The sequence below is a fragment of the Manis javanica genome, chromosome 5, assembly GCF_040802235.1.
Source record: "Manis javanica isolate MJ-LG chromosome 5, MJ_LKY, whole genome shotgun sequence".
Taxonomy (NCBI): Eukaryota; Metazoa; Chordata; class Mammalia; order Pholidota; family Manidae; genus Manis; species Manis javanica.
In genome coordinates, this window is record NC_133160.1 from 133676726 (window position 1) to 133702616 (window position 25891).

Sequence of the window (25891 nt, forward strand, 5' to 3'; positions counted from 1 at the left end):
AGCTTAAAGTAAAAATAAATCAGAAATATATGCAAAAAATAATATACATGAAAAACTTCATGAGCAGAAACCAGCAGGAAAAACACCCTGCAGAATCAAACCCATAAAACTTCAGATATTGGAACTTTCAGAATGAAAATATAAAATAGGCATGCCTAATACATTTAGAAAAATAAAAGAAAGTATTCAGTAGGATGAGTAATATGAGATTAAATTAATGATCAGGAGAATATGTAAAGAGATAAAATAGATTTCTAGAAATAAAATTATATAATATTTACAATTAGAAACTCAATGGACAAGATAAATAACAGATTAGACAAAACTGAACAGAGAATTAGTTCAAGAGGTGACTTAAAAACAAAAGTATGAAATATAAAAGAAGTTAAGAGATATGGAGAAGTTCCAACACATATTTAATTGGAGTCAGAAAGGAAGAAGAAAAAGAATGGAAAAGAGGCAATATTTGCAGAAGCAATGCTGACAATTTTCCAGAATTGATAATAGACACAACTCTTCAGATTCAGAAAGTCCAAACACTCACAAGCAAGATGGGGGAGGGGGTAATCCACATCCAGATACATCACCGTGAAACTCCAAAATACCAAAGAGAAATGTTAAGAGCTGCCAGAAAGAAAAAATAGATTATCTTCAAAGGAGCAAAGAATACACTAACAGCAAATACAGAAGGCAGATGACAGGGGAATAACATCTTTAATATGTTAAGAAAAAAACCACCAAGTATTAAAAAAACAGAAATTGAAGATAGAATTTCCAAACTAGAAAGAGGAGTATGGAGAAGGAGAATAAGAAAAAGAGAAAGAAAACTCAACGCAGAAGAAAGAAAAGGAAAAAATAAACCTAGAGAAAGTAGAAAAAGCAAAAATAATGTAAGATAGCAATACACGTGAGAAATCACAACAAAAATAAATTACATTTTAAAGTTAAAAGACAAGATTGACATTCCAGAAAAGGCAAGACAGTGGAGATATTAAAGTAATCACTTTTTAGTAGTTGCCAGGGTTTGGAGGAAGGAGGGAAAGAACAGGTGAAACCCAGGGAAAACTATCATGTATGACGCTATAATGCTGGATACACATCACTGCACATTTGTGAACACTCACAGAACCTACAAGAGTGGACTATAATGTAAGCTATAGACTTTAGTTAATAATGATGTATCAACATAGGCTCATCAATAGTAACAAGGGTACCAAAATAATGTAAGATGTTAATAACAGTGGAAACTGGGTATATGGGAATTCTATACTTGCTGCTTAACTTTTCTGCAAACCCAAAACTGCTCTAAAAAATAAAACCTGTTAGTTTTTTTTAAAGACAAAGATAGTGGTTCCATTGATAGGGGGAGGGAAGGATGAATAGGCAGAGCACAGAGGATTTTTAAGGCAGTGAAACTACTCTGCGTGATACTATAATGGGGAATACACGTCAGTATTCACTTATCGAAACCTACAGACTATATATACCACAAAGAGAAAGCCCTAATGTAAACTATGGGCTTTGGGTGACAGTGATGTGTCAGTGTAGGCTCACTGATTGTGAATGTACTACTCAAGTTGGGGATGCTGATAGTGAGGGAGATTGTGGGGTCAGAGGGAAATCTCTCTACTTTGTGCTCGATTTTACCATAAACCTAAAACAGCTCTAAAACATAAGGTCTATTTTTTAAAAATCACACAAAACTGTCTAAAACAACTTCATAATTTTGTAAATAAACTTTTCCAAATGCCTCAATTCGATGAATGAATTAAAGAATTCTGGTTCTCAGTTGTAATAATAATAACAACAAAAATTGTCAGGATTAAAAACAAACAAAAAATGCCAGCTCCTTGTTTTAGGGACACACCTAAAACATAAGAACACACACAAAAAAAAGTGTATATTTAAAAAATTTGCCCTATATTTTAATATTATCTTTTCAAAATATGATATATATGAAGGTGTTTAAATAATGGCCTTACTACTTTGTGACATTTTAGAAATACACTAAAATTGTAGTCAGCTTAATTGCCTCATATCTCTTTAATTAAAATATTTTGTCCTCTTTAGTAAAGTATCAAGTCATGTAGGGTGGAGACCAATTTTTACATGTCTTTGTACCCTACATAACACTACATAGTGTTTCCTTAATACACTATCTGCAAATGTTATACATTCGATAAATATTTTCATTTAATCCATTTGAAATGAGTCAGATTGAATATTAAACTAATTTCACATCTGAGCTTCTAGTTCATCAATATTCCAAACATTAACATATTTAATCTCCCAAAAAAAGAGAAAAAATGAAATAAACAGTCTCAACTATTAAAATAAAACACACTGAAAATTCTACCAAAGTCATCCACATTAGAAGTAAAACAAAACTTTACACAGAGTATTTAAGGTTGAAATGACATGATACCAGAGATTTGCTTTAAAGCATTTCACTAAAAGCAGTGGGGAAGGTAGCTGTTAACAACATTGGCAGAATGTTAGTAACTGTTGGAAGTGGGTGCAGGGTTCATGAGGAATCATTTATACCCTTTATTTCACACAGGTTTGAAAATGTATATTGATAATAAAGTGCTTTAAAAAAAGCATAACTAAACTTACAAAGTTTCATGCATTTCTCACTCTTTCTGCAAAGCACTTTGGGACTGTTCTTTGTTTGAAGAAGAAAGTCAAGGCTTTTCTTAGGACCAAAGAGCATATTCAGCCCAATAATCAGCATCACTGTCCCTGTTCAAAGAGAAAAAAAGAACATATTTCATTTTAATCCCCAAATCCTTCCAATGGTAAATGCCAGAAGCCTAGATTTCATTTAAATGGACATACCCTGAAAATTCAGTTATTGAATTCATTTATTTCAGTACCAAAGCAATTATTCTAGTAGTATTTCTGATACTGGGATGATCATAAGAAATCACCTAGGTTTCTAGGAATCATGTGTTAAATGCAAAGACCCCAGTCTTTTCCTGATGAGGGGTTTCTTTTAACTTTTGGAGTGTTTCCTATTTGCTACGCTGATAACAATCACATCACTGCTGACTGTGCGGCAGGGCGGAGCACAGGAGAAAGGAGCTTTCTGAACCGCTGTCAGGGCTGTCTTCTCCGTTGAAAAGACCTCACATGCACCAAGTTGCTAGCACAAAAGAATGATATGTAGGTTCTTGACACAGTAGCGTTTGTGGCCTTGATTCTGGCCTGGCTGCCGGCCCTCCCAGAGGGTGCCTGCCAGAACTCACATGGTACCAAGACTGGCAAATAACGTTGAGCTCAACTAGGATGCACTACAACCTAGCTGGCATGTAAAGTTTACATACTTCCAAAGTTACATATCTGAGAATGGACACAGAGGTATGGGGGAACAATATGTAAATCAGGAAATGTCAAGTAAAAGTTGAAAGCTTTGGCAGAAGCCTAGCCAAAAAAAAAATTATGTGCAATTTTCAGGAAATAGGAGGAGAAACCCTAATAAATTATAGCTAACTTCTGATTAATACAGATTATTTTCTATTGTATTAAACACACTTGAAACATTACCAGTGTTCCTTAGTATTTGTGCTTAGCAATATAATGTCACTCTTATTTACTAAAAAAAAAAATTTTAGTTGTATGAAGCGGTAATAAAGCACTTGTTTCTACAGTCCCATCAATAATGAAAAGGAACTAAAAAAAACACATCACTCATAACATTCCAAAGAAATAAACTTATGCTTAGATTTACTCTTACTTTCATTTGTTTTCTCCACATGGCAAACCCCTAAGCAAGCTGGAGTAAGAGAAAAGCAGGGCATTGGACAGGCAGATAGAGCAGGACAGAGTACACCCACCTGAAAGAAACCAGAAGAAAAACAAAATTCACAAAGCCAAGATTATTGCAAAGGAAATGTAGCAACGTACGCTCCTAATGAGATGCACGTGTGGGTGTTTACCAGGAATGTCAAGTTCTCAAAAAGTTGTTTAAAGTATTTTTTGTAATTAAAAAATACCTTCCAAATCAGCCTGTCCTGATAGATGTCTAGCTCATGGAGTAGAAAAGTTTATGTGAAAATGTAGGGAGTAGCTGGATGTAGACCCAGGGCCAAGGGGGAACTGCAAAGAGACACAAGGAGAAGCCTAGACTTCTGCTCAGCACTCACCTGAAACGTAATTCCTTAAGTATTTGCCTATTGCTGTTTTGCCTACTACACTGAAGCTCCAGGTGAGCACGGCCCCTTTGTCTCTTAAGTCTCCAACACCTGACACTGTGCCTGGAATAGCAGGTATGCAATAGTTCTTAATAAATAAATGAACCAATGGAAAAATGAATGTGTGAACAAACAAGAACTGAATCCCCTTATCAACATGTTTTGCCTCCTCAATTTTTTAAAGATTTTATCGTGAAAGCATCTAACATGTTTTATTTAAACTAAAAAGACAGGCAACATTTGATTTACATATGTCAGGTGTATTTCAGTAAATTCATTATTGCCAGAAGGCAATTTTTGAAATATTAAATGAAGTTTATGAAATTCTAATTTTGGTATGTAAGTTCATAACCACTGAAATGCAAATATTTAATCAATGAGTTGAGGATTTTTCATTTACACTAAGATTCATATATGCAAAAAAACATATTATTGGTAAAATATGGTAGATAAAAATCATAGATGAAATTCAGGAGAACCAAAATATCACAATTCCTATATATATTTACAAGCCTAACATTATGATCATACTTTTTCCTATCATATATATGTTACAGAGTACTTGTTTTTTAATTTATTGTGGGTTAAACTTGTTTTTTCCACAACTAATTCACTTAAAAGGCCTCGGCAGTTACAAATACTACTGAAACACACTGATGAATTAAAATTTCATTTCAAAGTAGTACCTTCATTTCCACTAGTGGTGGAAAGTGCTAAAGCCTAGTCAGTCCTGAAGGGTATTTTCATGTAGTTACTTTAATCCAAACTTTCCAAATGTACTCACCCAAAAGCACATCCGATCTTTCTCTGGCATAGACGCCTCCTGGGACAAATTTAAAAGCCGTGCACCATGCAGAGAAAAATATTTCTAGAAGGTAAAATATCATGGCAGTGGTCATGGTTTTCCCCGGGCTTGACTCTGAACTAATAAGCTGTGCAAGCACTTGAGGCCACATGGATGCTGTGAAGAGGGCAAGTACACAGCCAGAAAGAGCGGCTGCCCAGGTGGGCAGGTAAAGGAGACCTGCAGCCGAAGCTGCTCCTGTTCGTGAAAGAGAGAAAGAAAAAATCAGGAAAGCAGTAACCGTCTCTTTCAGTTTCTAAAAAAAACAAGCTTATAGGATGACCAATTTATAGCTTTTCAAAGCCAGAAGGGACCTCAGGGGCACAGTGGTCCAATCTCCAGACTGATAAGAAACAGGTTCTGGCAAGGTTAATGTGATTTGCTTAAGGTCATACAGCTGGTTACTCGGACAACTGGAGGTGGAATGTTGAGTCTAGTAAATCTCAATCCAGGCCTATTTCTTCAGGAAAGGCAAGGGGAGGGAAGAAGTCATTTTTAGGCTACTTGTGTTAAGATCCTAATAGCAAACACTGAAATTATCTGTAGTACCAAAAGTATGTCTGTTTAATTTTAACCAGCCAGATCCATGACACTAAAAAACATGTGACGTCCGTGTGGTTTCTACATTTTTAAGGAACTTTCTAAAGGAATTCCCATCCATTTAAATGCTACCCTTTACTGTATGTAATATGTAAGTTGACTTTCTCAACTACACAGCCCCAAAAGATGGGCTCCCGGCTTTAGCTGTGCAGCAGTCAACTCATTCCCTTCTTGCTTATCCAGCAGCCTAGCAGATTTTGGGGCCTGTGCAATCTGCCTAGTCTACAGCAAGCACTTGGTAAATGTTTGCTAGTTTTTGAGCCAAACTTGAGAGAGAATAACATTTCTCCCAGTTCTTGGGAAATCTGCTTTGAGACAGGACATCAGGGTCCTGCAGCACCCCATGCTGGAGCCATCAATAACCTTTCCATAGAATATGACGCTTTCTAGACATTTCAGTCAATGTTGTGTAATTGTGACTCACCCTTCAAGGATGTCTACGGTACACACCTCACCACTTGGGGCAAGAACTCTGGAGATGTGGGGAGTAGGAAGTGGCTCCAGCCTCTTCTTACACCCCACGGCTCTGATCATCACTAGGTTCCACTCACACCATCACGGGGCAACACCACAGGATTGTCTATTCCTCCCCACGCCAAAAAGAACATTGCTCAGATGAATGTGAGAATCGGATTCCAGGGCCCTCTACAACCCACAGAGTTCAACTCTACAGTGAGATCTTCAGGTGTTTAGAACTGACAATGGTTATTTTAATAACAGTATTTTTGTCATTTTGAAACAAACAAATGCAATGCCTATTCACTGTAGAAATTCTAAAAATAGAGAACTGCAAAAAAAGCAGTTAAGGGCTGCCTGAGATGAGGATTACAGTCAATACTCCTGTGTACTTCCTGTCTTTTTCTATGACTATACAGAAGTATTTTTACATAAATGGAATCATACCACATATTGAGTATTGTTTTCTGCTTTTTATGTCACAGTGTATCAAGAACATTTTCTCAAGTTATTAGTATTTTTTAGAAAACATTTTTAATGTATATATAATGTTCCACTGGATAAATATACCACAATGTAAGCCACCATTTTCCTATTGTTGGCAATTTATGAAGCCTTCAGCACTATGAGGAATTTCTTTGTCAGTTAATCTCTTACTACATCTCTGATTATTTCCTTAAGATAATTCTTAATAAAGATTCTTAGAAATACAACTACTGGGTCAAGAGGTAAAAGCATTTTAAAGAGTCATTATTTGTGGCCAGCTGCTTTCCTGTGAGGTTACACCAGTCTTCATTTCAAATCTCTGGAAATCTTGCCAAAAATCTCATCTTTTGAGCCCTGCCAAAGCTATTTATTTCTAAAAATCTTTACCAAATGAATGATGAAAATAGTATCACATTTCAAATTTCACTTACATAATAACTAGTGCGAATGAATTTTTCCTGTTCACCAGCTTACGGTGGCTATTTTTTAAAAGAGTGAGTCCTAGTCTGATATTCTACCCCAGACATCAGAATGACTTTGCTGCTTCTGTCTTACTACAAATAATTACCTGGGAGAAAGAAAACATCTCTCCTTCCCTTGACTGTTATTGCTTCCATTTTTAATTGCATGTCTATTGTTAAATAGGCTAGGTATTTTTAAATCCACTGTGGATAAAATGAGAATTCCTGTGGCCAAGATTCTCACCGGGCCATGGTTGACTAGCTCACTGCACACCTGTGGGCAATACATGGCTGTTGACTCTATATAAAGAGCTCCGCCCAGTGCTCTGGGCACAACACAGTGGCAGGGCTGCAAGGCTGCAGGAGAGCAGAGCAGAGGCTGGAGTGGTGGCAGCACTGAGGACAGAGGCCCAGAGGACAGCTGTGCGGGATGACTATGCAGAGAGGCCCAGAGAACGGCTGTGTGGACAGAGGGGCCCAGGTGGCAGCACTGAGGACAGAGGTCCAGAGGACGGCTGTGTGGACAGAGGGGCCCAGAGGCAGAGACTGCTGCATGCAGACTCGTTCTGAGTGAACGGGATTTTCGTGACTGACCTGCCACTGCAAGAATAAAGTTGCATATAACCCTTTCACCCTGAAGAACGTTTTGCTGTCATTTTCTTTGGTCACATTGAATCCATAGCAAACTTGCCCAGGGCTGAAACCCACTGGCAAGACATCCACTTAATTGTATTGTTAAGTAGCTTATAAATTCAAAATCCAAAATTTACTTTCAGCAGAGATTAAACGAGATGGCAGCATGAGAAGTGAGGCAGAAACCTCCTCCCAAAACCACCTACAATACGAAAATACAGCAAATACAACTAATCCTGAAAGTGCCACTGGAAAGAAGACCACAACAGATGGATTACATCTGGAGAAAAGAGAAGACCTCATGGAAAAGGGTAAAGTAGCAAAGCCACAACCCGGTGGAACCCAAGCTCTCCCCCGACCCCAGCTCACCAGCGGGAGGAAGAGAAATGGAGTGGAGAGGGGGTACAAGCCTAGGACTGCTGAACACCCAGCCCTGGAGATCTACTCCAGGAGCACAAAATCTACTTTCAGCAAAATGTAAGAGTCCCTCGGACCCCCATCACCCACTAGTTCTTCTAAGTAAAGGCAGCCAATGTTGGCATTTTCTTCTGCATCCTTCCAGAGAGAGTCTATGCACAGAAATAAATACACATGTGTGTGAATTTCCCTCTTTTCATACACAAGTGGTGGCATGACACATAGTTTGCCTTTCTCACTTAACTGTATACCTTAACTGTTTTCTGTTTGAGACTGAGTCCTTCCAAAGATCTCCCCCAAATCTTTATAACATTGAAAACACCAAGCAAAATTAATGGTATGTGAATATTCCAATAATATTTATAATAACTAGCATGTTATTTTCAACAGATCAAATTTTTCATACAATAAATTGTAGGCACGCTATATAAAGTATACTGGGGTCCTATCAATGTGTTTAGTACATCTGTGACTTTTTAAAATAGAACTTTGATTTTATTAATTGCCACCAATATTTAAAACTCCTTTATCTTTGTGTTCATGAAATTCTATTGGTTGTTGCCATAATTAATTTCATGCCAAGACCCAGTTGAGATCATAAACATACCATGAAAAATTATGATTTCTTTTTCTATACTATGCTTTATGAAGTGGTTTCCAGAAAAGAATCATGGTGAAAAGTGGGCACTATCTCTAGATAATTAAATGTAAGCTTCAACTTACTTCAAACAGAAAGAAAGATGAAACTCATGAATTATGACCCTGTTTTCCTCTGTACTGCAAATAGCCTATTAGAAACTTTAAATATGCCTGCCCCCAGGGTCTTTTAAACTACTTTTTAATACTTCAGAGAGACAGCAAAACTAGCTTAGACTTGACCCTCAAGGTTATGACCCTATTTATCTGGGGAAATGAGTATAAGCATAACACCATAAGTACACAACTTTTCTGTTCTCTAACAGTTTATTTCCGTGGACCTTAGTTTTCAATGTTTAAAATGAAACTGATAATTACCTGCCGAATAAGCATTTTATTTATATTCCATGAGAAAGGTTAAAATAAAAATGCTGGACAAACTTTCAATGTATTACATGTTCCTTTTCCCAGTTTCATACGGATTAAGAAGCTGTATGTGCTCATTGCAAAGTCAGCATTTACAAAGTCATCTCACCCTTCTCTTGAGGATCTCATGAAGCATCTCTCTGATAAGAGAGGTTACTCTTCTATGATACTCACACAAACTTCCACAGACCCAAGATGGAATGTCTGCCAGAAAATACACAAGCAAGGACAAATGGTTCAACATGACTGCAGCAGTGTGCTCACACAGCTCCAGGGGGATGAGAACCTGGTTAACCCCATTAACTGAGCAACTGTTTCGATTACACATACATCTCCCTGCAAGGGTGATGGCCTTTAGGTGCACAGAGCTCTGTCTTCTTTATGATTTATGTATATATTAACATGCACACATAATTATATGTATATGACATAACAGATAAATTTATTATTATTTATATACATTTATTTATTATTATTTACTCAACTACATCTTCTATTACCAATACACATAGTCTCAAACCTTAGCATCTAGTGCAATGCTTGCAATCACCTGCTTAATTAATGCATATAAGGGCATCTCTCCTCACAGAAACCAGAGTATTGGTTCAGTCATAGAGTGGGGGACATTCATTTAACACTAAAATTGAACCTAACCATTTCTGCCTTTTAAGAGGAAGGAAGAAGAGAGGCATAATTTAGGCATAGTAAAAAAATAGTCATAAAAATAGTCATAGTCATAAAAATAAGTAGATGAGAGTCTTCATCAATTTTCCATAATATGAGAGCCTTCATCAATATTCTGTAATTCTAAAGGGTGTGACTGGGAGGAAAGGGTTTAAGCCTTTGAAAAATCAAGCATGGACAAGCTAGGAAGAGGAGAGAGCAGCTAATGTTATGCATAAAAGGGGAAGGGAAACTGAGCTTCCTTATACAGTCCCCCGGAGGGCAGTCCTTAAAGCTGGAGAAGCAGGGGACCTGAGAGAGGGAAGAGGTCCGGTGACATGGTGCCCTCTAGCCCTCCATTGCCTCAGACCTGCAGCTGTACTGTTCCTGACACATATGCCTGCAGACATAACCTGGGCAATGGGGGAGACTGTGGCAGTGCAGTCAGAAGGGGATTAGAGCTGTGGGAAGAGAGGGAAAGAGAAGTAGGAGGAAGCAGGGACCCGGAGCTGGTAGTCACTGGTATAGGCGTGATGACACCCGGGTTAGTGTGGCCACAGCTGGTTGTAACTGTCCATGGGGCAACAGCAAATATTTGTACAGCTGCCTCAGTCACCCATTTCCACTTGAGGAGCACATGCTTGCAAGTACCTTGGACAACTGAGCTGAATGGCTGGTATATCTGCAGGTAAACCCCACACACCTGTAACCCACCACATTAAACTGGTTCCAGGAAACCAGGAACAAGTTGAAAGCATCAATCCGCTTGCCAAGCCCAGCAAAACTGCACCTCTGTAAAAAGAAAAGACAGGCTGTAGGGCATCTGACATTATTATTTAATTGTCCCAAATATAAAACAGAAAAATTTCTCCCACCTCTAGGTACATCCAAGAGATACTGAGTGTGAAATGACCAAGGAGATAATGAGAGTCCACTTGGAACCAGTATCACATATACTCAGAACACTGAAGTAATAGCAACTCTCACTTGAGATAAATGATATCTGAGGTCTTTCATGGCCAATGTAAAACACAGTAATTGAGTTTTCTCAGGCTATTAAATTATAGCCAATATTGGCCATGTCACATTCTTAACGACTCTGCCCAAAATGAAAAGAACCACTCAATGGGAGTAATTTCTGTTTAGTTTGCCTCTTTTCTTTGTTTTCTCTATAAGTAGTTTTTCTCAATACTGCTTTTTTCCATAGTCTGTGCCTTCCTGGGACTGGTGTCAATTTGATAAATAACTGATAGTCTTGTGTTTTTTAAAACAAACCACAGGCTATTTCATTCTTTTGCTACTTTTGCAAAAACTTATAGGAGGAGGGGAAAAGGAATTTAAACTTTAGGGGAAAATCCAGCAACAATAACTGCACCATGGCACTCAATTCAGTAGCAATAATAAAAATTAAGTGAAAAAACGTTGCACTTACTACCTACCAGGCACTGTTTTGAGATGTTTACATATATTAGCTCATTTAAATCTCCTAAGTCTGTAAGAGGAATGTTATTGTCATCCCCATTTTGCAGAGGAGGACACTGGGGAAAACAGCACTTCCTGGGGTCATACACAGTAGCCCAGAAGGACTGAGAATCCAAAAAGACTCTGAAGTGAGGCTCTCGGCTGCTCTCCCGGCCTACCCTACTTCCCCTCCTAAGGTCAAGGACCACCCTGGGTCCTCTGGTCTCCCAGATGTGAGAAAAGGCCATGGAGGACACTGCTAATCTCTTTTGACCCCCAGTTCAATGACACATATTTAGGAAGACCTACCACGTGCCAGGCTCTGTTCTAGGGGCTTGAGATACATCAGTGAACAAGGATCCCTTTCCTCCACAGGCTAACATTCCAGTGGGGGACAGACAATAAACACAATTAACAAATAATGCAGGATATCAGAGGGTGGAAGGTACTGCAGGATAAAAAGAGTAACAGGGTTGGGAGTGCTGCGATGGGCCAATGGGAAACCAGAACACGTGACTAAGTCACACTGTCCCGCCCCCTCAGCCTCCCAGAGCCTATGGTCTGCACGGACCCTTCATTCCCCAAGTCCCTTCAGCACCCTCCGAGCCTCTCCCTCACTTCCTTCTCCATCTCTGATGCCTTTACCCCATCAAAACTTATCTATGACCCATTTTCTCAAGTAGAATCTGGTGAATTTTAGCAAGCAGTTCCTACAATGATGGTCAAAGGTGATGATGGTCTAACGCAACATTTCTCAAACAGGTTCTAAGAAACACCGATTTTACAAGATGTTAATAGGTGTTCTAAAAAAGGAATTCCACGCTCAAATAAGTTGGAGAGACTCCCAGGAGTCTCTAATATGCTAATGTGCACTGCAAATCACAGAGAAAGGAGTATGAAATGCAGCATTCCCTAAACTTGTTTGATCTGGAAGACTTATTTTTTTCTCTCAGAGCACCTTGTATTATCTACAGAATAGAGTTTGGAAAATGCTGGTCTCATGAATTGCATCTCCATCTTCAAATGTTTCATTCCAAGATACAGAATTCTCGAATGCCTAAAGAGAAGAGCCTCATTGCACAGGAGAGAATAACAAGGCCAGGGATGGAACGTGACTGGTCCTGGGTTGAATGCTGAGTTGCTACTGGCCAGCCATGATTCCAGCCCTCAAGCTCAGCTGGTTCCTGGACCAGTTCTCCTTCTGCTCTTCTTTACAACTTATGCTTGTTTTCACAGGAAACTTTGGAAATGAAGCTTTAACACAGAGAATACATTCCTTCTTTCCCTCTCTCTTCACTTCTGCCCTTCTCCCTTCTCTTCCTCCCAAATATGCTAAAGCATCCAAGATCAAAAAGACAGAGACTGAGATAACATATGTAAACTTCCTAGATCAGTTCCTGACACAGATTATTAAATATTAGTTCCTTTTCCCATCCCCTGCTCTTAAGGAGCTTAGTGTCTAGAAAGGAAGAAAGACATAAAATAACTAATATTTTAAAAATTTGTAATATAGAATAATACTAAGAGATATAAGCAAGGGGAGGGTAGATTCAAGGTAGTATGCAGCGTAAAGGATCCTTGGGTTAATCAGAGATGACTTCACAGAGGAAATGCTTGAGTTGGGTTTTGAAGGGTGAGTAAGAGCTTGCTGGGACATAAAGGCAGAAGAGGCAGCCAAGACAGAGAGAGGAGCATGTACACGCAGGTGGAGGACTGGAACAGTCAAGCACTTCCAGGGAACTGAAAGTGATTTTAGCCCAGGTGAACCACAGGGATAACATAGGGAACAATTGTAACAATAAGTGGGCGGAGGGGACAGGTCCTATCTCATGTGACCCTGATGGGGGAAAAAACTTGCGCAAAGGTTTTTAGCAAGAGAATGATGGCCTTAGACTGCATTTTAGAGAGCTCATTCTGGGGCAGTGTGGAGAAGGCCATGCTCAGGAGAGACCATCACAAGACAACAGAGAGCCCAGATGAAAGATGAGGCCTCCGCCAAGGCAGACACGGGCGGGGCTAGGTGGAAGGGGAGGGAGTTGAGAGAAGCAGAAGGGACTGGACTTCATGCCAAGTAGATGCAGAAAATGAGAAAAACATAATTCTAGCATGAATCCTGGTTTATGGCTTGGATGATGGGATGGCGAGACAGAGTGAACCAAGACATAGAGAAAGAACATGTTTGAGGACCAGGAACTACTGATCCAGACCTGGAATGCCCAGCTTGGGGCACCTTGAGATATTCACAGGTGCCTACTAAGGAGAGACCCAGCAGGCAGTTGCATGTTTCCAGATGTGAGAATTTCAGCATTTTAAGAGGAAACAGGTATCTGAAGCAGATGCTTTAAAGGTTCCTCCAGTCTTTTTACATGAAAGACCAGATCTGGCCATGGGAGAAAAGAGGCATCAGGAAGAGCAGAGAGAGGGTTAGTGAGGACCAAGCACAGGGACTAAAACTTAAACTCAAGACTGCTAAGTACCTGTGCACCCCATGGCTGGAGTAGGTCCCAAAGTCCCAGAGGATGCAGAGATCTCTCTGGGCCCCCCTCTGTGGCAGCAGATAGATCTGAGCCAGGACTGCCAGACGGCTCTCTCATCCGGGCACTCTGGTCTCGCCCTGCGGAAGGCCAATAACTATAGGGTGGGGGTGTCTAAAGGAAATGGTGGGGAAATGCCATGGCCCCCCTGATGCCAAAAATGCTCTTCTCTGCAGAGATCCCTTGGAGTGCCCACGCAGGAGTCCACAGAACTTCCTGCTCCATGTTTCCAACACCCAGGCAGAGCAGAAAGAATAGGAAGCATATGGCTGGCACAGATCCAGCTGTCTAACAAACCACCTGACAACCAGTATCTTGATTGATTGCAAACCTAAACTCACCCAAATGGGTTAGGATCAGGCCCTGGATGAGGATGTCCACTCACTGCCCATCGGGAAACAAGAGAGACCTCTCCAAAAACCCAATGAGTGAGGAAGAGAAGACTGCCAAAGGCAGCCCCTGCCAGCAACCAGCTGGAGCGAGAAGCCGACTCCCTGGCTGCCTCACCAGGCCTTTTTCCCTCAGGTTTACTGCAGTCACCATCTAGAATTTAAAAAAATGGAAAAGGATCAGTTGCATGGAAATTGATCAGTTGCCTCTATATTAAAAGCCTTTTAGCAAGTAAGGAATGGCAATTCAAGGAGTTTACTTTAGAAGGGGAGATGAGACATGCGACTACAATACAAAGCAGAAAGTGCTGAGAGCTAGTCAGTGGGAGACATTATTACAGGCAGGTGAGATCAGGAATGGTTAAGGGAGAACAGAGACCATCAGGGAGAAAGGTGAAGAATATGTGCTTCTGAGCGGTGCCTGGCCTTAGCGGTTGGGCTGCCTGAAACAAAGGCCTGACTATGGTCTGTAGAGAGAACATTGTACATCTGCTTTACATCTGAATAGTTCTATGAAATTTCATTGTGCTTGGGTAATGATCAAAGAAACACCCTGTACCATCAATTTACATATGTTCTAACCTGTACAATGTAGCTATTGACATCATGATTTACACATCCTTTGTCAGAAAGCTCTCCTCTCCAGAGCACTTTTCTTCTTCAGAACAACTGTGTCTCTCAGGCAGCTGTCCTAAACCTGGGCTCAAATAAAACTCTAATAATTCCTTTCAGGAGTTTTATTTTAGGATTTTCTCTTCATCAACACATGCTGGAATTTGGCAAGAGAAAATGCATAAAGTTATTTACTTCATGTGAAGTTAACAGTATGAGCAAAAATATTTGTGGGAATAGTAAATGGTCTAGTCAGGGAACAAATGCAGTCCCATGTGAGTGGACCATCTCCAGTACCTCAGGCTGCTTCCCCCACAAAAGAACAGGGGTCTCACCTAACTCTTGGTGCACCCAGAGTAATAACAGCGCATCGCCTGAGCAGGTGCAGCACGCCAAGCCCTGTGCCCAGACCTTTACATGAGCTTACCTAATCCTCACATTTTTATGACATACACTCTACTACTACCCCCATTTTACAGATTAAAAACTGAGGCCCAGAGAAAACAACTAATTTATCCAAGATCATTCACCTAGTAAAAGCAAACTGGCATTGGAGTTCAGGCTTCTGGCTCCAGCAGAGCAAAGACTTCACATATAAAAAACGTAGCAATTGGAGAAAAGCAGCTGGCAAGGGAAGAACATAGAGCCTGTTGGGCAGATGCTTTCTGACACGGTGAAGCCCTCTGCAGGGTGGAAGGAAGCCCCATTTCACTAGGGAGAAAGCCATTCTGCCTAAAAGGAGCTGAAGGCAGGAGAAGCAGAGCTGAAAGCTATGAGAGGATGAAGACAGAAGGGAGGCCAAGGTCTGGAGACTGAGCAGTCTTTGAAGAGAAATACCTAATATAAATAATATGCTATGGTGGGTGACCCCTCCCCCAGGACCCAGCAAATCTTCAGTGAAACTACGAAAACGCTTGGTATGACCAGATAGCCTGGGCGAGATGATGATGAGTCTTCAGTTCTATAAATGGGACATGGCAAAAACAGAAAGGGACCAACAACTGGGTCACATAAATTTAAAACAGAGGTTGGAAAAAAAGAAAACTCAGGTGAGGAAGTGTAAACGACACCCTGAAGTTCAGATCCCTATCAGGCTGTCCCTGTGAAATTCACTGCTGGAGTTTCCACCTTTAGATGTGTTTTATAAAATATAAAACATACATTAGGGCCCTAGACCAAGTTCTAAATGTTCTAACTAATATTGATGTAACTTAACATTATCTGCTTGTGTAATGTTTCCTATTCTTACTACCTCTGTTTCACACCAAAACTGGGGCCAAAAAGGGACTGTGTGAGCACTTTGTTCACGATGAGCCAGAGCCTTCTAAACTTCCATTAATGTGTGAGATTTCTCCTTGTATTCACAAAAGAACAGTGACTCACTGAGAGTTACACAAAAGCCAGGAGCAAGTTAATTAGAATCTAGTAACACTTCTCCCCTTTCAGAAGGGTCTCAAGTTAGCTTATGAAGCAAACATCTAAGTTGGGTATGTGTATGTCTGGAGAAAGTCAGCTCCAGAGAGTGACAGGTGCAAATATACAAGATTTCCTTTCTTTGCAAGATTCAGATTTGGAGCTTAAATATCTTCCGACTCCCAGGGAGCCAGTGGGGAAGCAGGGGTGGGTGGAGGGGGTGGGAGTGGGGGACACCCAAGTGGTTTCCACAGCCCTAGTTAACAAATCACTTTCCCTAGTGTTACAGATATAATGGGGTCAGTAAGAAAGAGAGGGTTGAAGGACCCCCTCCTGGAAAGCCCTGGGGAAAGAGGAGAAAGGCAGAGCTGAAAGCCAGATGGGAATATGAGGCCTGGCACTACTCTTGCACTCCACACTGATACAAGCCAGAGACAGCTATTATTTTCACCCTCTGTACTGGCAAGGCAAGGAAAAGGGGCCTTCTCCTTAGAAAAGAATCCTCTAGCTGTGCGGGTTACTATCTCAGAGGGAGAAAAGGTTGGAATAGAGATATAATGCAGAAAGACTATTTTTATCATTTTGAGATGTGTAACATTCAGGCAAGAAAGGTAAACCATGCAAGAGAAAACCTCAAGTAAATTGGGCATACACTTACCTGTGTAAATGCGATCAAGTGTGGCTATGGTACTTAATGTCAGTATCACTCTGTTGGACATCTGATAACTCCAGATTGGGTTTAGTGAAGTGTACCATATGCGAAGAACAAGAAGAAGAATCTGTCCTAAAACAAATCCCCAGATTCTGAGGTACCTGTAAGTACCAATGTATGGTTACCAGCTTTTTATGTGGTTTCAATGTACCATGTCCATCATGAATTTCATAGTTTCATAGAGTCAGGATATGAAATAATCTTGGTAATTTGCAGTAATGTACATGGCTTTGCCTTTACATAGTCTGTTACCTAGGCAACTTGTTATTATGCCTTAATTCTCAAAACACTGTTGAGACTGATAGCAAGTATTCACATCCAGCTTCTGTGAAAAGGAAAAAAAGGAGACTTCTACAAGCCCTATGCAAGGTAAGTACTATAACTTGGAACTCCTGCTCCCAACTTTCCCTTTGGTAACAGATCACACTTGTTTGTCTCTAGGCATAAGATAGGAGCCATACCTTTGCAGACCACTTCCTGTCCACCATGTCACGGCGTGCACTGTCAGCGAGGAAGACGTACCAAGGGCAAGGACCACTAGCCGAAGTCTGGCATTTGGAGCCTGGAAGGAAGCTATGCTGCCTACAAATAAATTCAGGAGAACTAAACATTTCTGTCAATCATTCACTGGTATTCAATGATTTTCATGTAATAACTACTGTGTCTGATACTATCTTTATACTCAGGAAGATAGCATTAATATATAATTATGTGTATATCAATCTTTAAAAAAATTTAATATCTGCATTTAATAACTATTGCATTTCTGATACTACCTTGATGCTCAGGAAGGTAGAGTTAATATATAATTATGTATATATAAATCCATAAAAAATTTTACTGAGGTATCATTCATACCATAAAATTCACCATATCAAATGTACAATGCACTGGTTTTTTAATATATTCACAAACTTGTACATCTATTACCACTATCTAATTCCAGAATATTTTCACCAACCCAAGGGAAAAATCCTTACCCAGTAACAGTCATTCTCCTTGCCTCTTCCCAGCCCCCCACCCCCCAGCTGCTGGCAATTACTAATCTACTTTCAATCTGTATGGATTTTTCCTACTCTTATTTCATATAAACAATCATATAATACATAGCCTTCTGTCACTGGCTTCCTTCACTTAGCATCATGCTTTCAAGGTTCACCCATGTCACAGCATGTATCAGTCCTTCATTCCTTTTTATGGCTGAATGATATTCCATTGCATGGACATACTGCAATTTATTTATCCATTCATTAGTTGATGGGCATTTGGGTTGTTTCTACTTTCTGGCTATTATGAATAATACTGCTATGAACATGTATTCACAAGGTCTTATGTGAACATATGTTTTCATTTTTCTTGGGTATATACCAATGAGTGGAGTTGTTGGATTACATAATAACCCTGTTTAACACTTTGAGGAACTGCCAGACTGTTTTCCAAAGCAGATGCACCCTTTTATACTCCCACCAGCAATGTGTGAAGGTTCTAGTTTCTTCATATCCTTGCCAACACTTGTTATTGTGTAGCTTATCACAGCCACTCTTGTGGGTCAAAATCTTTAACATAGAAAATTCCTAAATTAATAGGAGTATATGAGCTAGTTTAATAGTTAACCATACAGTAATTAACCTAAGATATTTGAGGTGCCAGAGGTGAGACAGCATGAAACACTCAGATTTTCTCTGTAGTTAAGGAAGATGACCTTAGGATTCTTTAAAAACAAAGTTTCATTTACTTAAGAAGCATCTGAAGGGAGTTTTAAGGCAAATCATGGCTTACTTTAGCCTCTTTTTAGCATCAGCAAAGCTCAATGGTTACCTGGAAGAGTATCTGGCAAAATCTGACCTCTTCATTCTCAACTCTGAGACACTTTCCTACCTACTCCACTTCCTCACATATATATAATTCCACCTCTCCTCAAGGCGATGGGTTTTCAAGGAGGAAGATAGTGAAAGGGGAACAGCAAGCATCCCAAACACCATGCACACCCCAAACTTATTTAAATCACATCCCTGAGAGCCACCAGAATTTACTGGGCCAGAACTGGGCTTAACAATTTAAAAAACTGTCCCAGTAATTGCTCAGTCAGTGGCTTTGTACGTAAGGCTGGTGGAGGCAGCACTGAGCAAAGGCAATGAAAAAGTGTCACTGATGGGACCGCTCCCACAGAAGCCAACCAAGGATGGAAATGACATTTGGTGTGATGAGAACATGAAATTCGCAACTGAGGCTATAGCAATTCACAGGAGGATACTGTCAGCCAGTTGGTATATAATCAGTTCAGGGCAGAAAGTTTCACTCCTATCATTTCTGGAACTCAAAATTTCGTAGCCACTCATACATCTTTCTATTCTGTGGACACTGTCTTTGGAAAGGTGCATTTCACAGTGGTCTTGACCACTGTCCTTTCTAAGCCCAAGCTCTTTAAAAGCCAGAGGGGTAGCCACAGATCTCACTGCACACATCCTGTTCTGCCTTCTTAGGCGTTGAACACAGAAAAGCAGAAGACAATTTCCTAGTGATTCCTGTCACTGTGTCTGAAAAAAGTCAAATTAATTTTCCAGACAGAGAAATGTACAGTGCGGTTCATGAACAAATGCCACTTGGAAAACTCAGAGAAAACAACTGTATTTTAGCAGAAGGGGAGACATACAGAGTTTTAGCTACAGATTCAACCAGACTGGAGTCTGATGTTTTTATTTTTTAAGCCTTTTCTCCATGACTCACCCTCTTATACCAGTACTTCTCCAATACTTATTAATATTAATAAACTAGTGAACATTTAAAACTTTTTTAAATTGTTAGTCTGGGGCAACATAACATATTCAAATTCAGAATTCATAAGGTACAAAAGGCACACAGTGCAAAGTTTGCCTTTCATACCATGAAAGCTTGCCTTTCATGTCCAGGTACCATATTCTTCACCCTGGAAGCAACTAAATGCTATCAGTTATTTTTTGTTTAAATCCTTCTAGAGCTAGTTAATGTTTATTCAATTAAATGCTAAATATATTTTTACCTAACTTTTTAATATATTTCAAAAATATGTATTTATATATTCAAATAAATACTAAATATATTTTCACCCAAACTATAACCTATCTAACCTGTTCTAAATAGATGACAGGTTATTTCTAAATCTTCTATAATAAATATTGCTGCAATGATTCAATAAGATGGTTTTTATCATTTTACAAATATGTGAACATATCTGTAGAATATATTCCTAGAAGTGGAATTGCTGAAAGAGTATAGACATATTTGTAATTTTGACAAATAATGCTAAATTATTTTCTGCATAAGTTGAGCCAGCTTACATTCCTACTCAGTGTTTGAGGCCTGCCTTCCCTCCCTTGCAATACATTGTTCTTTGCCAATATACTATGTGAAACTATATATAAATATATGTGCAAATATGTAATTTGTATTCTATACATTTTAGCATATTTTTAGGAATCAATTACATTTCCTTTCCAGTAAACAGATCAGAGCCTTTGCTCCCTTTTAGTTATGTTCTTGATCCTTTTTTAGAATTTATTTGTAAAAACTCCATTTATTAGTGAAATTAGCCCTTTAAGTAAGAGTTGCAAATATTTTTCCTAATTTATTGTTTGACTTTGTTTGTCATGCATAGTTTTCCTATTTTATGCAGTATCATTTAACATTTTTTTAATGGCTTCTGAGTTTTATGTCCTAAGTTGGAAAAAAGAACACAGGATGTTCAAGTTGACCTGTTCTCCCTTTTCATTTCAGTGATTTTTTTCCAATCTGACAGAAAAGTTAGAAACTTAAAATATATTGGCTCTTGGTCTAGTCTTCTCATTCTACTAAAACTCTTCATGACATAGTAAGAGAAAGAGAAATCTTTTATTTTTCATTAATTATTTGGCATTCAAAGAATAGTCTACATGTCTTCACTTGATTCACTAAAAAAAAAAAAAATTAAAAAAACACTTTTAAACCTTACCAACAGTAATTATCCGCAGCAGGGACAGCGTCCACTTCTTGTTAACCCATTTCCAGAAAGAAGGGATTGTTAGGAATATTGGAGAAAGAAATGCTATGCTAAAACCTTCAAGCCCAGTGAGTTCTAGTGTTTGCAGAGGAAAGTAATAGATCATCGGTGGCAGGCCATGGCAGAGAGACCAAGAAATATATCCTGGGAAAAACAACAACATTTTTTAAAATAAAGAGAAACTGTAACTCTGACATTGTTGCAAACAGTAGCCCCGCCCCTTCACTACAGCTGCTGGGGCTACCGCCCCTTCACGATTCTGGCCTTACCTGGGTTCCATCAAAGGGTTCCTCTCCCGCCCTTCCCGGCCCAGGATGAGAGTCCCTCAGCATCGCTTGTTTATTCTTTTAACCTTGTTCACAGCCCCATAAACTGTCCCTTTATTGAACCTCTTCATTTGGATCTTCTGGATTGAATCTGGTTTCCTGTCAGGACCCTGGGCTGATAATATTTCCTTACCTAAGTCAACCCTTCTATAGTGAGAAACAAGAAAATCAAGAGGAGCTGACAGAGAGCATGACTCCTTCAACCCACTCCAGACCACATCCGAAGGCAGGTCAGTTAGGCCACAATCATTTTCTTGTGAGCTGACTATTTGAAAATGAACCCTTGGGAGACAGTGCCAGGTAGTGGGATACCCAGATCTGAAGCCAGTTTCACCCCTGCCAACTACCGACTGTGTAATCCTCTACAATAATAACCAACTAATGGGAATTTAGGGCATGATAGGCTCTGTGCTAAATATTTAACGCAGATCATCTCTTATTCTTTATACAACGCATGTCCTATGAAATTGACACTATTTCTACTACCCTCTTACAAATGCAAAAACAAACAACAGATAAAACAATAGAGATTCTGAACATTAAGTGACTGCCTAAGGTCACAAAAATAGCAAATGGTAAAGTGAGCTTAAACCCAAGCAGTCATACTCCAAAGAGAGCCATATACCATAAAGTGCAGTAACTTTCTTCCCAGGTACTTCTCAGCCTCCTTCATCAGCAGAAGAGTACTTTTAACCGCCTCAGAGTTGTAGGATTAAATGAGATTAAGTACACGGAGCATCCAACACCTTAGGTATTTACTGAATGTAATTCGCTTTACATCGCTGTACTGAGCCAAAAAAATTGGCCCTGCTGAGCATTACCAGCATAAGTGAGCAAGTGCTTAGCAAGGCGCCCCCTCCCAGGCCAAAGGAAAACTTGTTTCGTAATGCACAGCGAGATTCTAGTAACCTCTCAAACGTTTGTCTGGGAATTCTGACTTTAATCATAGTATTCTGGCAGAATTACACCAGTAATTGTACTTGGGCCTTTTTGCAGAACTGCTAAATGAGCACACGGGACTCGAGTTCAATGCTTTTTGCCAAATGGCCAAAGGTGTGACCACCACCACGGCCACTTGTTGCCAGGCCGGCACACGCAGCAGCTGCTGCCCTGGGTGCCCACCTACAGCCTCCGGAGGAAACAGGTGCCCCTTTCCTTCTGAAAACTAGTTTAGTACTTAATTTTACTAAGTTAAACTTAAAGATAACAAGTGGGGTCTTGGGGGCGGTTACCAGTTGCGCGGGTTCAAGGCCTACACGTGGAGAAATCGCGCGGCTTGGGCGCAAGCAGGAGGGCGCGGGAGGTCGGGAGGCTCCGCAGCGGCCGCTCCGCATCCTAGGCTTCCTAACTGCAAGGCAGGTCTCTTGCTTTTCCCCCGCCCCCCACCCCGCTTCCGTAGCAAAGTTCCCAGAGGACGCTCAGCATCCTTATTCTGGGCACGGAGCGCGCTGTAGTCCCACCCCAGCTCAGCCGACCGCGAGAGCGCCGCGGCTCCCGGTAGAGCAGGGCGCTGCGGGCCCCGCGAAGGCGCGGCGCGGGCGGCCTCAGCTTACCCAGCAGGGTCTCCAGGAGGATTTCTCTCCACAGCGAGCGCATGGCTGCGACGGGCAGCGGCGATTTCCAGGAACGCCGCGCGGACCGCTCCGCCGCGCACAGCCTGCGCCCCGCCAGCCGCCGCGTCCTCCGCGCCTGGTCTGCGACCCACGTTCCCAAGCGAGGGTGGAGCCGCGGCCCGGCCGCCTCCACCCACCACACCCAGCCCAGCGGGCCCGGCCCACTCTGCCTGGGCGCCCTCCGCCGCCACGGGCGCCCCTCGTCCCCGCGCCGCCCCCGCCGCGAATGCACTCGCAGAGGCCCTGCACTCCGCGGACCCCGCCGTCGGGCAAAACCCAGGTCGCCCGCCGGTCCGCACCGCAGCCCCGGGAATGGAGCGCCACACAGCAAGGCGGAAGCAAGTGCAACTTCGGCCCGCTGCTGCCCTGGTTTGCGTGGCGAGAAGGCTGAGGGGCAAGCGAGAGACCCAGATGGGCAGTGAGCGCGGGAGAGGGCCTGTGAGACGGGCTCTGGCGCTTTGGGCGAGCTGGCAAGAACAGGACCTGGCGTTCCTGGCGTTCTTAAGGCCTGGGCGGTGCTCTGCAGCTGCCCAACTCCTCAGCTTTGGTAGTAAACAAATTGCATTCTGGAAAGGTGATGAAAAAAATTCTAGAGACTACAGTGTGTTCTATGGCTTTTAAAGATGCCGCAACACTTGCTCTGAGGTGAGGGAAACACTGCCCTCTTCAACTTTATGAATAGTGATCTTCGAGAGTGCCCATCCCTAAGAAGAAAGCGAGACGCTCTAATTAACAATGGAGTGAGCCACCTAGGCCAACCAGTTCTTTCTCTCTCAAATACTACCACACCCCAGAAAACCTTGAATTTTTTTAGACCCTTCTCAAAGCAGTTTGTCTTAATATGCAGTAATTTTTTGAAAGAGCTTATACCCAAGGAAACAAATACATACTTTGTGCACATATTCATAGAAACATTATATGGCAAAAAAGTACAAACAACCCAGATGTGCAAAAAAACTGATGAGTGGGTAAAGAAAAGATAGTATATCCATACAATGAAATATTATTTGGCACTCAAAAGGAATGAGGTACTGATAGATGCAACAACGTTGATGAACCTTGACATTATGCTAAGAAGCCAGTCACAAAATAAATGACATACTGCATAATTCCATTCATATGAAATGTCCCAAATAAGCAAATTTATAGTGATCAAGAGTACATTACTGGTTGCTTAGAGCTGGGAGGACAAATGGCAAGGAAAGGGAATTAATGCATCTATTTTTTTTAAGGGGGGGATGAAAATGTTCTAAAAGTAGATTGTGGCAATGGTTGCATGTTTTGAATATATCAAAAACATTGTACTGCACATATTAAATGGGTGAATCACATAATGTGTGGATTTTATCTCAAGAAAGCAGCTTAAAAATGCAACTCCTTCTAGTTATAATTTGTACAAATATTTTGGCTGGGTTCCAATCATTTAGTATCAGCCACTTTTCAGTATGTGAAAGACTTCAGTGACTGAAAACATCAGACACTGCATTTTTCTTCCTATTTGCCTACAGAGGTTTATTTGCCGTGCACCCACTTGAAAAGCATCTAGTTCAGTGCTGTGTCTGCCTAGGAGGTGCTGTATAAAGTTTGTTTCTTTTCAAAGCTAAGTGCTAGGAAGCTTGGCTTCTATTAAGGAGGCAGTGTATTTTCTCTTCCACTCAGAGCTAAATTCTAGCTTCAGTAGACGTTTTTAAGTTTGATCAACTTCAAATTTGAACTAACTTCAAGGAAGTCTGGAAAAATGTAGTCTAGTATGATCCCAGAAAGGAAAGAAACCAAGCTGTGGTTAAGTAAGCAGCTGTCCATCTCTGCTATAAAAACCTGCTTTATACCAAGTGTTGTTTTGAGGTTTAAATAGATCAAGTACCAAGGCACTCAGCACATCCCCCATGGTATTCCCAGTATTTGGTAAATGGTAACTTACATCATTATTTATATATCCCTCATGCTGTTTGGCCTTGTGCTAAGCATCTGGGAGGTAAGTACAAGTTTGGCAATTATGTCAATATTCTCTCTCTCCTGAGATCATTTTAATTGCTTTCTCTAGACTCTCTCAACTTATTCTGACTTTTTTCCAACTGCAGAGACAGAAATGGCATCAGTATGCCAAGGAAGGGATTTCATCAGAGGTTTTTTCCCCTCCCCTTCTACACAGGGATAATAATGTTTCAGTTGGCTTTCAATAATTTTTCTGATTTACCATTTTGTCCCTCCGCGGCACACTGTGGGAAATTTTTTCATGATTCTTGATCCTTTTGTATGTAAGTGTAACTTGAATTTTTGTTCTGATAGCCAGTTAACTATGAAGCCACTTTTAATTTCATTCCCAAATATCATAAGTCAAACAGAATGCTCCTATGAACTTTTAATTACCTTTCTATCCATTGACTTTCATTACTATGTAACTACTGTTCCTGTATAATTTTTACTCATTACATATAGGACATGAGTTACACTATAACTGATAAGAGCATCATTCAGTTTGACCTGCTGTGTGAATGCGTTCATTATAGTAAATTCACTGCTGCTGCATTGACTTTTATATTTACTGTCTGCTAGTTTATTTTGTATTTTAATCAAAACTAATGTATTTACCAGTTTTAAATTAATTTCAAAGACCATAGTCTTTTTTGTTGGAATCTCTTCTTTGACCTCAAATTGCCATTTGCATTCTTTACATGGAAATGAATGAAGCCCATTATGGCATGCCCATGCTTCTTTCTTCCTCCCCTGTTTCTTGGAGCATGAAGACATCCAATTCAGTCCAGAACATATTGAGACCATTTTTCTTTTTATCAGAAGGTAAGAATTTCTACTAGGATATAATATTTCTTATGGCTTACCAGACATCTTCTCGTCTAGCAAAAAACAGAAATATTTTTCTTTGAAAAGCCAACATAAGAAAACCCTTTATGTCACTTCAAGCTCTCAATAATAATCATTAATGTTTTTTAAAAGTATGTGCCCCTTTAAGATAAGCTAAGTTTGTGTTTTATAATGACAG

At 40.5% G+C, this 25891-nt stretch overlaps 1 protein-coding gene across 2 annotated transcripts in view; it reads right to left on the reverse strand.

Moving 5' to 3' along the window:
• Nucleotides 1-23392, reverse strand: part of CWH43 (cell wall biogenesis 43 C-terminal homolog) — a 49124-nt gene extending 25732 nt beyond the window's left edge. Inside the window, exons 1-8 of one of the 2 annotated variants that reach the window (XM_017680852.3) lie at nucleotides 22831-23391; nucleotides 20904-21095; nucleotides 17398-17518; nucleotides 16883-17037; nucleotides 14152-14353; nucleotides 10519-10607; nucleotides 4978-5235; nucleotides 2617-2742 (exon numbers count right to left, since the gene is read on the reverse strand). In XM_017680852.3, the coding sequence (XP_017536341.3) occupies nucleotides 2617-2742; nucleotides 4978-5235; nucleotides 10519-10607; nucleotides 14152-14353; nucleotides 16883-17037; nucleotides 17398-17518; nucleotides 20904-21095; nucleotides 22831-22873 (1186 nt within the window). In that variant the 5' untranslated portion in view covers nucleotides 22874-23391. Of the gene's footprint in view, nucleotides 1-2616; nucleotides 2743-4977; nucleotides 5236-10518; nucleotides 10608-14151; nucleotides 14354-16882; nucleotides 17038-17397; nucleotides 17519-20903; nucleotides 21096-22830 lie in introns of both variants that reach the window. The other variant, XM_073237628.1, reaches the window with a different exon arrangement.
• Between the last annotated feature and the right edge of the window lie 2499 nt (nucleotides 23393-25891).